Genomic DNA, 12382 nt, shown 5'->3' with positions numbered 1-12382 from the left:
GACAGGATGCTACGACTTCATGGGGAGTTTATGAGCATTTAGTTAAAGAAGGCGTAACTTGAGTTTCGGTTGATTGTCAACAAGTATGTTTGTATGAAATCAGTCTATCAGTCCACTGAATCAATTAACGGAATTCTTTCTGTGTTTGTAATAAAAGCTCCTTTTTAGTTCAACTTTTTGGGGGTACTGATTTTTTTCCGAATCACAACCTTGTCAATATTTATTTTTGATTTAAGAAAGAGCGTCAACCTTTCGTTAATATCTAGTTACTATAATTATAAAGTTATCGCATCATCGAAGAAAGATATCCAGCCCCAAAAGAAAACGACCGAAAATGTGCACAGAAGGCGCCGGCACCTCAGGTGTGTGTTATTGACTGTATTTTATTTTCAACGTACAGAAACAAACCCGGGTAAGTTAATAATTTATTTAACATTTCAACTTTCCTTCCAACCCGGGGTGAACAGAACGCTTCCAGTTACGACAAGATCTTTATGGCGCAGGCTGACTATATTGACGTCTTTCCAACCTGGGGTGAACAGAACGCTTCCAGTTACGACAAGATCATTATGGCGCAGGCTGACTATATTGACGTCTTTTGTTTGTAACTGTATAACAAGGGACCTATAACGAAGGCTTGTTCATCTCCAACGACGAGATATAAAATCTTTCGCAATGCTATGTGCTTGCAAAGTTTGGTTGCTTGTCATTTAATATTGGAATGTAATCTGCTTCGAAACCTTACGTAAAACGAAAATGTTTTGTTGTAGTACAGCACGTACCGGCAGCTGATCCACGCTTCTGGCTTGTATCATACTATTTGAGAATGCCATTACGTCAAACCCAACATGTACAATGCTAACAACTTAAGAACTGTTCAAAGCAAGTTTTACCAGTAAAATGCAAAACAAAAAACTTTTTAGGAAAATTGAATCATAGATTTATTTGCAAATCACAACCGCATAAAAATTACAATTGACAAGTGGTTGGGTTAAAAATAGGTCCCAGTTGATTTGACTCGAAAGATTTTGCACATGTATAGACAAATGGACCACCTAGCCCTAAAAAACTATGTGGATCCGCTTAACTTAAAAAAGACTTTTTTGTTGGTATTGACTCATCGCTAAAAATATTTATTTTCGGAAAATCTTGTGCACCGTCTCAATTGGTCTCTGAAACGTCGTAGCCCTTAGAAATGCAAGAGTCGGTGTGGTGACGTGACAATACTTTTTCATTGTTTAAATTACGAGAAAGTTAAAAAACTTTTATTGCTAGGTCGCTACAGAAACTGGCAACACCAAGTGATAATTTTACTTGGGCAAAATATTTTTTGCCCAATTTACATCCAACGTTTAACAAAGCTGCCTATTGTGTTCCCAGTACAAGGAATAGCAAATCTACTCTAACGCTAACATCATATGCTAACATCACATAAAGTCAGTCTGAATAAATATGTTTTTCTGTGCTTGGACGTGTGGGCACATTTTTAGCGAAACTTTCATAGTTTGGATATTTCCCATCCTTGCGCATTGTTAAATCTACTATAAACAATATAATGAAGAGATATGTTGAATTGAGCTGTATTTATGTCAATTTTGAAAGACAGTGGATAAAAACTTTATCACAAGTACAAAAATTTTGTAGAACAATCGTAATAAAGTCCATGAGAAAATACGATCTATTTGCAGCCACTTCATCTCAAGAAGAAGATGACCGTCATTTTTCGCCAATAAGCGACGCTCCTGCTGTTCATAACAATCGATACACAAACAACGGAAAACCGCTGGGTGTTTTCTTCATATTTAATCACGAGGTTGGCCATGGTTAATAACCTTCCCACTGTAGGAGAGAAATCCACAAGCCGGTGTGGATAAACCTGACTAAGCATCTTAGTGCACCTAGAAATGCTTAACATAAATTACAATGCAGTACGATGCATTTGGTGTATATCACATTTTTCACTACAACTTCATATTAACTTTGTATCGTGTGTAACTTTAAACTTCTATTTGGGATAATTCAGTAAACTTTTACCCTCTTTGTTCGTTTATCAGGTTAACTTAAAATGTTCTATACAGAATTATAAGTCGGGAGATGATCGTCGATTCGGAACCGAATATGACGAGGAGAAATTGTCAGAAGTTGCAACAAAAATTGGTTTTGAAGTACACAGTTTTAAAGACCATACAACAAAGGGATTATTTAAAAAACTTAACAATTGCAAGTGCTTTTTGATAAAAAAACGAAAAAAAATTGCGTTTCAAAATGATTAACCTTCAAAATTTTCCTGTTTAGATTCAATTGACTACCATAAGGCCAGTTACTCATGTTTCGCATGTGCATTTTTTACTCATGGAAAACCAGGTCCTGATGGTCATCTGTTGGCATCATATGATGGAAATTTTTATCTTGAAAATGTTTTGGAATGTTTCACAGAATCAAAGTGCCCTGTATTATCTGGAAAGCCAAGCCGTTTTATCCTCATGGTTTTTCACGTCTCTTTGGTGCTCTATTAACCTTGTTTTTAGCGCACGGCCAGAGACGTGAAAAACCATGAGGATAAAACGGCTCTTACTCAACATGCGGCCGAAACAGGACATGCGGTGGACTTCACAAAAACGATCATTTTTGAACGCGAGTCCGATAGGCATAAGAGAATGTTTTTAGAGTCATTGAACATTAATACGCATGCGTCATCACTCAATGACAAAAGGCAAACTCTGTTTCCACCGGTGTACCAACACTTGCTAGAGAATTATGCCGATAGACATCGCGCACTCCAAAAACCTTGATAACCCGTGTGGTTAATGATAAGTATACAGTGCAGGTGTGTTCGCCCTTGCTTATCGTTTTTTCACTTCTTCTCTTCTTTTGTAGCGTTTTTTTGTTTATGTGCCTCAAATGTGTCCACTTTGCTAAACTTATGAAGGCTGTTGCATAACAGCCGAAACGTTGAGAAACGTAAATAAAATAAAGTTTGCCAGAAGGGCAGTATTCAGCAAAAAATATTTGTCATCACATTCAAAAATTGAAGGAAACAGAACTTGTTTTCGTTTTAACATGTTATTGTCGTCTTAGGCAGGCAGGGGTTCATACCAAGACAAGTTTTCAACACAAACAGCAAAACCAAAAAAAATTTTGGAACTAAAATATGCAGTGTCTGAAGCACCTGAAGGTCACTTTTTGATTGCCCAATCAACACTACCAGGTCATGTATTTATTTACCTATGCATTTATATCTTGAGAGATGCGGACAGGGTATACACGTCATTGTTGTGGCTCTTTGTGTACATTTGAATTGGGTTAACCCTAGCCGGTAGCACTATCGGATACCAAGCAGTTGTTTGGCCATAGTGCGGTCCACGGTGGTTCGTCTCTGTTGTTTGGTACTCAGTATAGGGTACCCGACGGATCGACGACCAACGAAAGTTACCACAAAGTGGAAATGTGCGTGCCTGCTAGTAAAAAAGCTAGCACAGCGCCACAGTCAACAGCTGCACTAATGAGACCTTACAGGTCGAAACCAGTCTGCAGCTCTCAATGATTATTTTGTATTTTTGATTGATTATTTTGGATTATTTTGCACATATATTTATTTATTAGTTCACATGTGAGTTGTTTTTTGTATCTTAATGTTGCCTTTTCAAAGTTCTAAAGAAAAACGTTTTAATGAACTACACGATTTACTAAGTACTATAAGTTTTTTTACTAAACTACATTTTCTTGAACTTTTTTTTTTATCTAATTAGACCATTCATCAGCACGTCACTCTGAAGAAGGCAGTATATTTATTCAAACCCTTTGCAAAATATTCGAAGAGTATTTGCATAAAAAAGAATTTTCCATTAATGAGGTCAGAACGGCAAAACATTGTCATTACACATGTCAAAGTTAACATTAAATGTCTTGAAGGTTTTGTGCAAAATTGACCTCAGCATGACAGAAATTGAAACAGAAAACAAGACAGGAACAATTGTATGGAAACACATTGCTTCCATAACTTCCCAGCTGACCAAAGACTTCTTTTTTAAAAGTGATCAGGTTTCCAAATTAAGGTATATTTTATTTAAGTCCAAGAGTGCCAGTAAAGAAGAAAAACAGCAAAGCTCATGAAATTACCATGCTGTATTTTTGATTAAATGTAGTTACAGATTAAATAACTGAAATACGACTGTTTTTGTCATATTGTGATAGTTTTACACATAACCTAAACATTTTGCTTGGTTAGTCTTACCCACGCAAATAGCAGAGCGTTCGTAAGTGAGGTACCCATTCATGTTTTTCCACCAGACACTGACAAGCTCTTTTTGATTGTATCAAGTCAGGTTAGTTTTGACTGCTGTTTTTACATATTCAAAATGCTTATTCAAAGGGAACGCGTTTCTACAGGATTATGTTAAACGAAACTATTTCGATATTGAAAACCTGACCAAAATGGCCAAAGCCCTGGAATTTGATTTCAAGTGTTTGACATACAAAACCGATGGGTCGGATCTTTTTCAACTTGTTGAGAATTGTAAGTGTCGTTTATTTATAATATAAGTAACTTCCTGCTTAAAGACACCGGGTAAGTGTTTTTGCTGTTAGAAATATTTTGGTTTGAGTCAAAATGTTACAAATATTATAAAATCGACAATAAGTCCTAAACACGTAACGTTGTTATATGTAATATAATGTATCCCATGTGTAACAGAACAAATGTTGTGAAAAGGAGTCAAAAATTATTTTTGAAGTGACAGTCATCGTGTGATAGAAAATACAGGCCCATGCTATGAACTCCATTGTATTCTCTGTTTTAAGCTATTAAATGAAAATTCTTCCTCAAAAATCAGACTTCTCCGAAGCAAACTGTGCAAAAGCCAGTATGTTTGTCTGTGCTTGGCTAACTACAACAGATGTTGAAGACGATGATGATAACGGCAACATTGCAGCCACGTTAGGAAATTTGCTTACAGAATTCATCCACAAATTTAAAGAAGCACCAAAATTGGTTTTTATTCAGGTAAAGTAGGCGAATCACCTTTAAGTTAGAAAAAAATTTGAAAAATATAAAAAAAAAGTTGATTTAATTAAACTTACAGATGGCCATTTGTTTTAAATTAGTTACAACTTTATGCAGCATTTTAATACATTAGTGTAAATATTGTTTTGATAGTTTTAAAGTGACGGAGTTCCAATAACGTTTCCGTACATTTGTTTAAATCTGCTTTTAAATAAATCATATATTCCGGTTAAAGCAGCATGTTTTATGGATATAGGAAAAAACCTTATTACAAGAAGACAATGGAAAAGGGTTGTTTGATGACACACCGAATATACAAAAGTATCCTCAGATTTCACCGACATTTAAAGATGTTTTGGTCGTTCACTCACGGTCAAGTAAGTATATTGTTATATTCATAGGCGTATCCACGATGTTTTAAAAGAGGGTCGAGAGGGTTTGGGTAGTTCCCCGTCTTTTTGCTGTAAATTAGGGTTAACTGTGGTCGAGCATTACAAAATACCAACATCCGTGTTAGCGCGAATCGTCACATAAACGTCGGAATACGCAATTGCGTATAACGTTATAAAACATTCGGTTGAGAGTTTTTGTGGTAGTACTTGCGCCGTAGTTTTATTACTATTAGTTTGAAAGAAAGCTCTTTGTAACCAAAATGGGATTAATGTCTTTGTGGCCTCCTGGATAGGTCTGTGGTTGTATTTACCTTGTGTTTAGATTGCTATCTCAAAGCTAAAAAAGAAAACAGAATGAACTATTTCTCGTCATTGTTTATCAGCACGTTATGTGAAAACTTGGAGGAGTACTGTGACACCCTTGATATTATGCAAGTGAGAAAATATCACGCTTCCTTAAAAATCATATAAAAAATCAGGGCTCTGTAATGTTCGTGAGATGTAAAGCAAAATTGTACAAAAAATGCAAACCTGTTTTGACAGTTTAATTGTACTTTAACCTCATTTAAACGTGTGTTTGTGACAAATTGAAGTTTGCCTTTATGGTACTACTGCTGGTTTCCACATTTACGGAATACGTTTGTAGATCATGCAACGTGTTAACCTCATAATGTCCCATGAAGGAGTGAAAGAGGTGCCCCTCGTGACAACCCATCTCACAAAACATATTTTCATTGGCTCAAAACCGAAGGATGCGGAGGTTAACTGTTATTCTTTATTTGGCGTGTTACCCGAATTGGTTGTCGTTAAATGTTGATATCAATCGTTTGCAGTAAAGCAGCATAAAGCATAAAATTTATCTGAACAGCTACACACTGTAAATTGAAACCTACTGAGTATGCCCGTTGTGTCTTGAATAACAAACGTAGGAAAACAATGTAAAATCTAAATCTACGACTTGGTGTAAAACGTGAAGGTTTACTTGTCGTTTCTAAAATTGTATTGGTTTCTTATCAACTTAAATACAATCTTGCAGGGTTTTGCGATTAGAAAGGTGGGGTTAGGGGAATGATGCAATACATTTGATTATTACGTCTGTAGTTGTGTGGTCGAAAAGGATCAAAGTCGCAAAAAAACATGAAATACAACTTTTGTGAATTTTTGTAGGTTTATCAACCGATTGTCAAAGGAACAACTCCTTTTCGGGAATAATGACGTCTCTACAATCGGTGTAAATTACGTTGTATATATGCACTCCAAATGGTCAAAAATGATAAGAAGAAGGTACCCCTGGTGATGTCACACCCCAGACCACCAGTCATGGTGGCCACAAAAAAGGAATAAAACTGGCAGTTTAGATAAACTCATAGCTGTTTCTCTTATAGTGTATAAGATTTATTTGTTGTGTAATCATCAAATTATTTGCATTTTGTTGTAAATATTTAGCGTATCATATACATTTTTTCCATGTTGTGTAGCCTATGATTAACTTATGTTGAAACGTTTAACCTAGGTCAATGGATCTGGCTAGAATTTATAAAACTGTTTCAGCATTGCCTGTTGTAGACGTGAATCATATATTGGGGTGTGATTATGTAAGAAACGTAACTTTCGCTAGTTGGGGTGAAAAGTAAAATTCATATGACGGCACCTCGACCCATCTTCGCCAATGTTGGGAATCGAACCCGGGATAACTTGTTCACGTTTTTTCTTGGTATTCGGTTCTGGCGCTTGCTGTCGATTTGCCTGGCTGTTATTTTTTTACCGCACCGGGATTTGAACCCAGGATATCTGGTCACGAAATCCGATCAGGTTTTCTTCTTTGTATATAGGTCGGGCACTTGACCAATGTTGTTAATCACCCGCCCCTTGACTCCTAATGTTGCTCAAATCTGCAAGTCGTCCTTGCGTTGCGAACCCCCCCTTGTGACAGGCGATAGAGCCTATGAGTCTGCAGAGCACAAATACAAGGTTTTTTGTATTATTGCCTTTTGTGTCGCTGTTAAAGCTATGTCAAGTAATCTACAGTATACATTGAATTGCACTTTGCATTTCTAAATTAGTTTAAATGTATATGGGTCTGTTCGTTTATCAGTTCATCATATGTACAATTCGATTCTATTTTTTTGCTGTGTCAAGATATAATTAAAATTTTTTCCACAAGAATCCTGATAATAAACTGTTGATTGAGATTAAACTGTTTGCCATTGAATCACGCGGAGCGACAGCTGGGAGAGACATACAGACAATTATTAGGCAACGGGGTTTTGGTCTTCCACAAACTCATTCCCCTGCGCCATTGAAGCCACAGCTTCATGAAAAATTAATTCCCTTTTTCATAATGTTTGTCAAGTCCTCAACGTTATTCGACATACATTATGAAAATGGGAATTTAATAGACTACTGCCGTTTTGCCATGGGTGGTTTTTCAAGACCCACACAAGTATTCTGCAACTTTTTAACCCACTCACGCCACACAAGGGATCAGCGAGTTGTCCTGGTTTTAAAACTTGCAGAGCGCTTACCTACCCTTCCATATATCATCACCCAAAGCAGTGATTCACAAGCTTACTTTCATTTGGCGGTTCTAAACGGAAACTGTAGCTAACTACCAACCATAGCTGTGCGATTGTATCTTGTAAGAACGTTGGTCAGAATTGTTTTGTGGTCAGAAGAATTGGTTTGTTTACTTTATATCACCCTATCGGTTTACGTTGTTCTCTTTTTCAACCTGTTCAGACCCGTGAGCGTGAAATTACCAGATGATATTCAGCTGTGGCGCGCGATTCTTATCCGCGCCCTGTCAAAAAGTACGACGGTGCGCACTGCCTCAGGAGGTAAAATCGTTGTGCAAGGTGGTTGATGTAAATTTTCAAACATCACAATGTCCTTACGACTTCACTTCCTCGCAGCATAAAAAAAACAATAATAAAAAATCACATGTTATCCAACCTGTTGATGGGTGTATGCAGGCTTTGAGTTCCCATATGACATGTGTTACAGAATTATTTCGGCAGCTTTGCAATTAAGCGGTTAGATGTTTTTGGGTGGCGATGTTATCCCCCAATTAACCCTTCTACCTAATTCGGTACTTTTCACAAAACTGCCTCCCTAATTCTGATACTGCCCAGAACCCTGCAATAACGGCTCACCACAAAGCCAAAGTAACCCAGGCTGATTTAACTTATTGGACGTCGTGTTAAATTAAGACGAATTAAAACAATACGAAACCCCACTGGCCAAGATCTCGATCACACACACACACAGCACTGTACTACAGGTGTTACCAACGCGACGCCCAGAAGAAGACTCCCCAGTTTTAGAGAAATCGTTCGTTACGCGACAATCACCAACCAATCAGGATGCGCCTTCCCGACACGCGGCACATCCGGGGCATACAAAAATAAGCGGAGCGTAAAATAATAGGAAAGGGAGGGGAGACGAAGGTAATAAAATAGTGTGGTGAAAGTAGGTGAAGTGCGAGACTTAAAAGCGATATACGTGGGTAAAACAATATAATAACTAAAGTGGTAACAACGAAACAAAACAGTTAAATTACAAGGTGCCAGGAAGAAAGGTAAAAACAATGAAATACAAACAATAACCATAACTAAGAAAAGTATAAGGTGACGTGGAGGAAATAAAATTCGTTGCACATGCTTACGTTTATATTGACGAGTGCTGTACCGCTAACGCGCTTGTGTTATGTGAATAGAGTTTATTTTTGTCCAAAACCGTGTGTACACCATAATGTACCTAGCATCGCGTGATCTCCAGCTTCTGAACAATAACAGTGCGATGTGTCATGTAATGCAGCGGAACGTGGGTTCGATACTGATTTCCGTCAAGCTATTGCACCACGCTGTATGAACCTTAATGCCGTCAACGTGTTGCTTCAACGTGGGCCACACAAGCAAATCCAATGAAAACAAGGTGCATAGGCAGCATACTATGTTTACAGAATCTAAGAAATGACATATAAATCATTATTTATTTACGAGCAACCAAATAGTTTTAAACAATGCCTTTATTGCCATTGACTTAAGAAATCGTTTTTGGGGTCCAACTAAATCTAAGATCTTTGTGATTCCGAACAAACAGCTTTAATGACTTGTTGGGAGATGCATTTTGTATAATGCAGTTGTAGCATTTAATAAAATGTAGGTACGACAAATGAAAAAGCCAGTTGAAAATTACGCCATTTACACCTTGGGTTGCTTCGACAATAAGCTACTAGTTTTCTGGGAGAGCATTGAATTTTTTTTTCATCTTGAGGTTCCTGAAGGGATAAACGTAACATACAGTATTCATACTTATATGAATTGTGAAATCGGTCTTCCTGCAAACGCAAAGCCACTGCGGATTAAAGCAGATTTCAAAAGCGAAATCAATGGAATATACAACAGTTACGCTCTGATGACGATTTCCGTTAAATCACTGCCCACGTGTAATTTAACCATCGTGGGCAGTGAATGCAACCTACCATGGCAAAGCTTCTCATCGTTAAAACAACAAACTTTGTCTCCAAATAAATACATCAACATTTTAATGTATTGGTTGCGAGAAAGCTTTTAACAACACCTACTGCTTCTAGTATGAAGCAGAGTGTTGCTGCGTGTTTTGGTTCTTGGCGCCACAGTAATCTGTTGGTTTGAGAACCTTGCCAGATAAAAAGAAAATTGTATATTACATTTATGTTCTCAGAATTATGTAGCTGTAAAGTACATAAGAATTAGATTTAATAACATTTGATCATTTCAGAAGAAAAGCAGTGTTTTTGTCTGGATTATGCCCGACTATTATGTCAAATTAACATAGGTGTTGATGCGTGGTGTTAATGCGTTCCAGTACAGCGATACATTTTGGGCCGTTCTGATATTTTATATATATATGTGATTTTAGGTTGTTGGCGGTGGACTGGGGTAACTTGGAATAATGTTTGCACTTGTATTTCATAATTACCAACCAAAACCCAGGATAATAGCGGTCTTGTTTTATAAAAGCATAGGGCATCAACATGCTGTGCAAAACGGTGTTCCGCTATTTTGCACCTAAACTGTGATAACCATACTCCGAAAAAACAAGGACTTCGCGACAAGAATTGTTTTGATTGAGTTGCGAACCTGTATAAGAAAAAATTGTGGTCCTTGCGGGGCGATTAGGTAATGAGAAAAGATACCAAAAATTGGTTATGATTGAAGGACGAGGTGCGCACTGCATGGTTGGGTAAGATGGCAAACACTCCCTAATAAAAAAATCACTAAACAAAGACAATATTGAAAATAAAGTTAAATAAAAACTATGAAATCCCTTCATAAACATTCAAGGCTATGTTCAATGTTTTTATTTGCATTGGATGCCGTGAAAGCTCGAGTTTCTGAAAAACTTATTCGCGCGATGTATCCCTTGGTTTGATTTGCAAAAGTTTTTAAGGTACCGGAAAATTATTATTTTCTTCCCAGCTGTATACGGAATTCGTAGTGAAATTTCTTTTCTTTTAAAGAAAATGAATGTAATATCCCACAGTGCAACTCTTTGGTAACGATTTTAGTTAAATCTTTGCCCACGTGTTATTTTACCCATCGTGAAAAAGTCGCCAATTGCGTTGGTGGATTTGTAAAGCTGATTTCGACCGCTGATTGTGATGAGCTTTGAAAAGATTTTCTTTGTTTGAGCGAAGATTCAACGTAGGGTATAATGGCATCCAGCAAATAGCAGTTTCTTTTTTAGTGGGAATGTTTTGAAATTGGCATTGCTTTATACTTGTGCCTTGACTTAACAACAGTTTTTTTATTTCACAAACATTGACAAGAGTCTACCAAAATTAAATTGGCATTGCGTGAACAATTGAAACTGTGGTTCCATGGAAAGCCATCTGTCTGTTTTTCAACCACACAGCTTAGGTTCGAATCCCAGGATTTCAAGCCAGGAATCCTTATATAAAAAAATTTATAAATACTGACAAACTTAGGGGCAAAGAACTTGGAGCTTACGCAGCATTTAATAAAATGTAGGTACGACAAATAAAAAAGTCGATTGATAAAATTACCTAGTCACTTGTTCAGCTATTGGATTAAGATCAACAACAGGGACAAGAAAGACTTAATTGCGCCATTTACACCTTGGTTTGCTTAGACGATAAGCTACTAGTTTTTTGGGAGAGTATTGACACAATTTTTTTTATCTTGAGGTGCCTGAAAGGATAAGCGTAACGTATAGTATTTACACTCATATGAATTGAGAGATCAGTCTTCCTTCAAACGCAAGAGCCAACGCGGCTTAAAGCAGATTTCAAAAGCGAGATCAATGTAATATCCAACAGTGCAACGGTTTGATGACAATTTCCGTTAAATCACTGCCCACGTGTAATTTACCCATCGTGGGCAGTGAATGCAACTTACCATGAAAAAGCTTCTCATCGTGAAAACAATAAACTTTGCCGACAAGTTAATACAACAACGGACTGTCAATATTTTAATGCATTGTTTGCAAGCAAGCGTGTTTCTTGACCACCAGTAACGCCGTATATATACAACCATTTCCTTGTCCTTAATATCCACTCTACCTCAAACAGATTATGAAATGTGCCAATTCAGTCTTATGTCTAACAGCGTTCTTGTAACAGCATGCAGTGTTCAAGGCATCTGAGAAACAGAAAGTATTTTGTGTTATATGTTACATGCGCGGACATGTCGGTCCGCCGTCCGGATGTGGAGGGATCGCCGCGTCTGCCCTTCGTGGGCCGGGCACCCCCCTCCGAGCCGCTGCGTCGCCGATTGGGGCCAGTTGCAGCGTGTCGGTGCGGGTGGGCAGCACCGCGCGAGACGCACGTATTCAGAGGGTAACGTCAGCCACCTTCCGGACCCTTCTTGAAACACGGTCCAAGGAGTCTAAAATGCGCGCGGGCCACGGGGGAGTACGAAACCCATGGGCGCAATAAAAGTGAATGTCGGAGCGGTTCGGCGGAGGTGAGATGCACTTAATTGCG

The 12382-nt window shown here is 37.8% G+C and overlaps 1 protein-coding gene and 1 long non-coding RNA gene across 2 annotated transcripts; both read left to right on the top strand.

Moving 5' to 3' along the window:
• The first annotated feature begins 232 nt into the window (after window positions 1-232).
• Window positions 233-2882, top strand: LOC145906682 (uncharacterized). Its single transcript, XM_082994132.1, has 3 exons — window positions 233-362; window positions 1689-1813; window positions 2079-2882. The coding sequence occupies exons 1-3, from the start codon at window positions 335-337 to the stop codon at window positions 2271-2273; spliced, it is 348 nt and encodes a 115-aa protein (XP_082850258.1). The 5' UTR covers window positions 233-334; the 3' UTR covers window positions 2274-2882.
• A 2849-nt stretch (window positions 2883-5731) lies between these two features.
• LOC145906698 (uncharacterized) lies at window positions 5732-6702 on the top strand. The gene is made up of 3 exons (XR_014402851.1): window positions 5732-5829; window positions 6041-6154; window positions 6562-6702. It is a non-coding gene; the product is annotated as an uncharacterized LOC145906698 (long non-coding RNA).
• The last annotated feature ends 5680 nt before the right edge of the window (window positions 6703-12382 follow it).

The sequence above is a fragment of the Ascidia mentula genome, chromosome 6 (genome assembly GCF_947561715.1).
Source record: "Ascidia mentula chromosome 6, kaAscMent1.1, whole genome shotgun sequence".
In the NCBI taxonomy this organism is placed as follows: Eukaryota; Metazoa; Chordata; class Ascidiacea; order Phlebobranchia; family Ascidiidae; genus Ascidia; species Ascidia mentula.
The sequence above is the reverse complement of the archived record's forward strand: the minus strand, read 5'-3'. Positions and strand labels throughout refer to the sequence as shown.

Coding starts and splice junctions, on each gene's coding strand:
- LOC145906682 (XM_082994132.1), top strand. CDS start 335: ATGTGCACAGAAGGCGCCGGCACCTCAG. Junction 363..1,688: donor AGAAGGCGCCGGCACCTCAG/GTGTGTGTTATT, acceptor ATCTATTTGCAG/CCACTTCATCTCAAGAAGAA. Junction 1,814..2,078: donor TCTTCATATTTAATCACGAG/GTTGGCCATGGT, acceptor TGTTCTATACAG/AATTATAAGTCGGGAGATGA.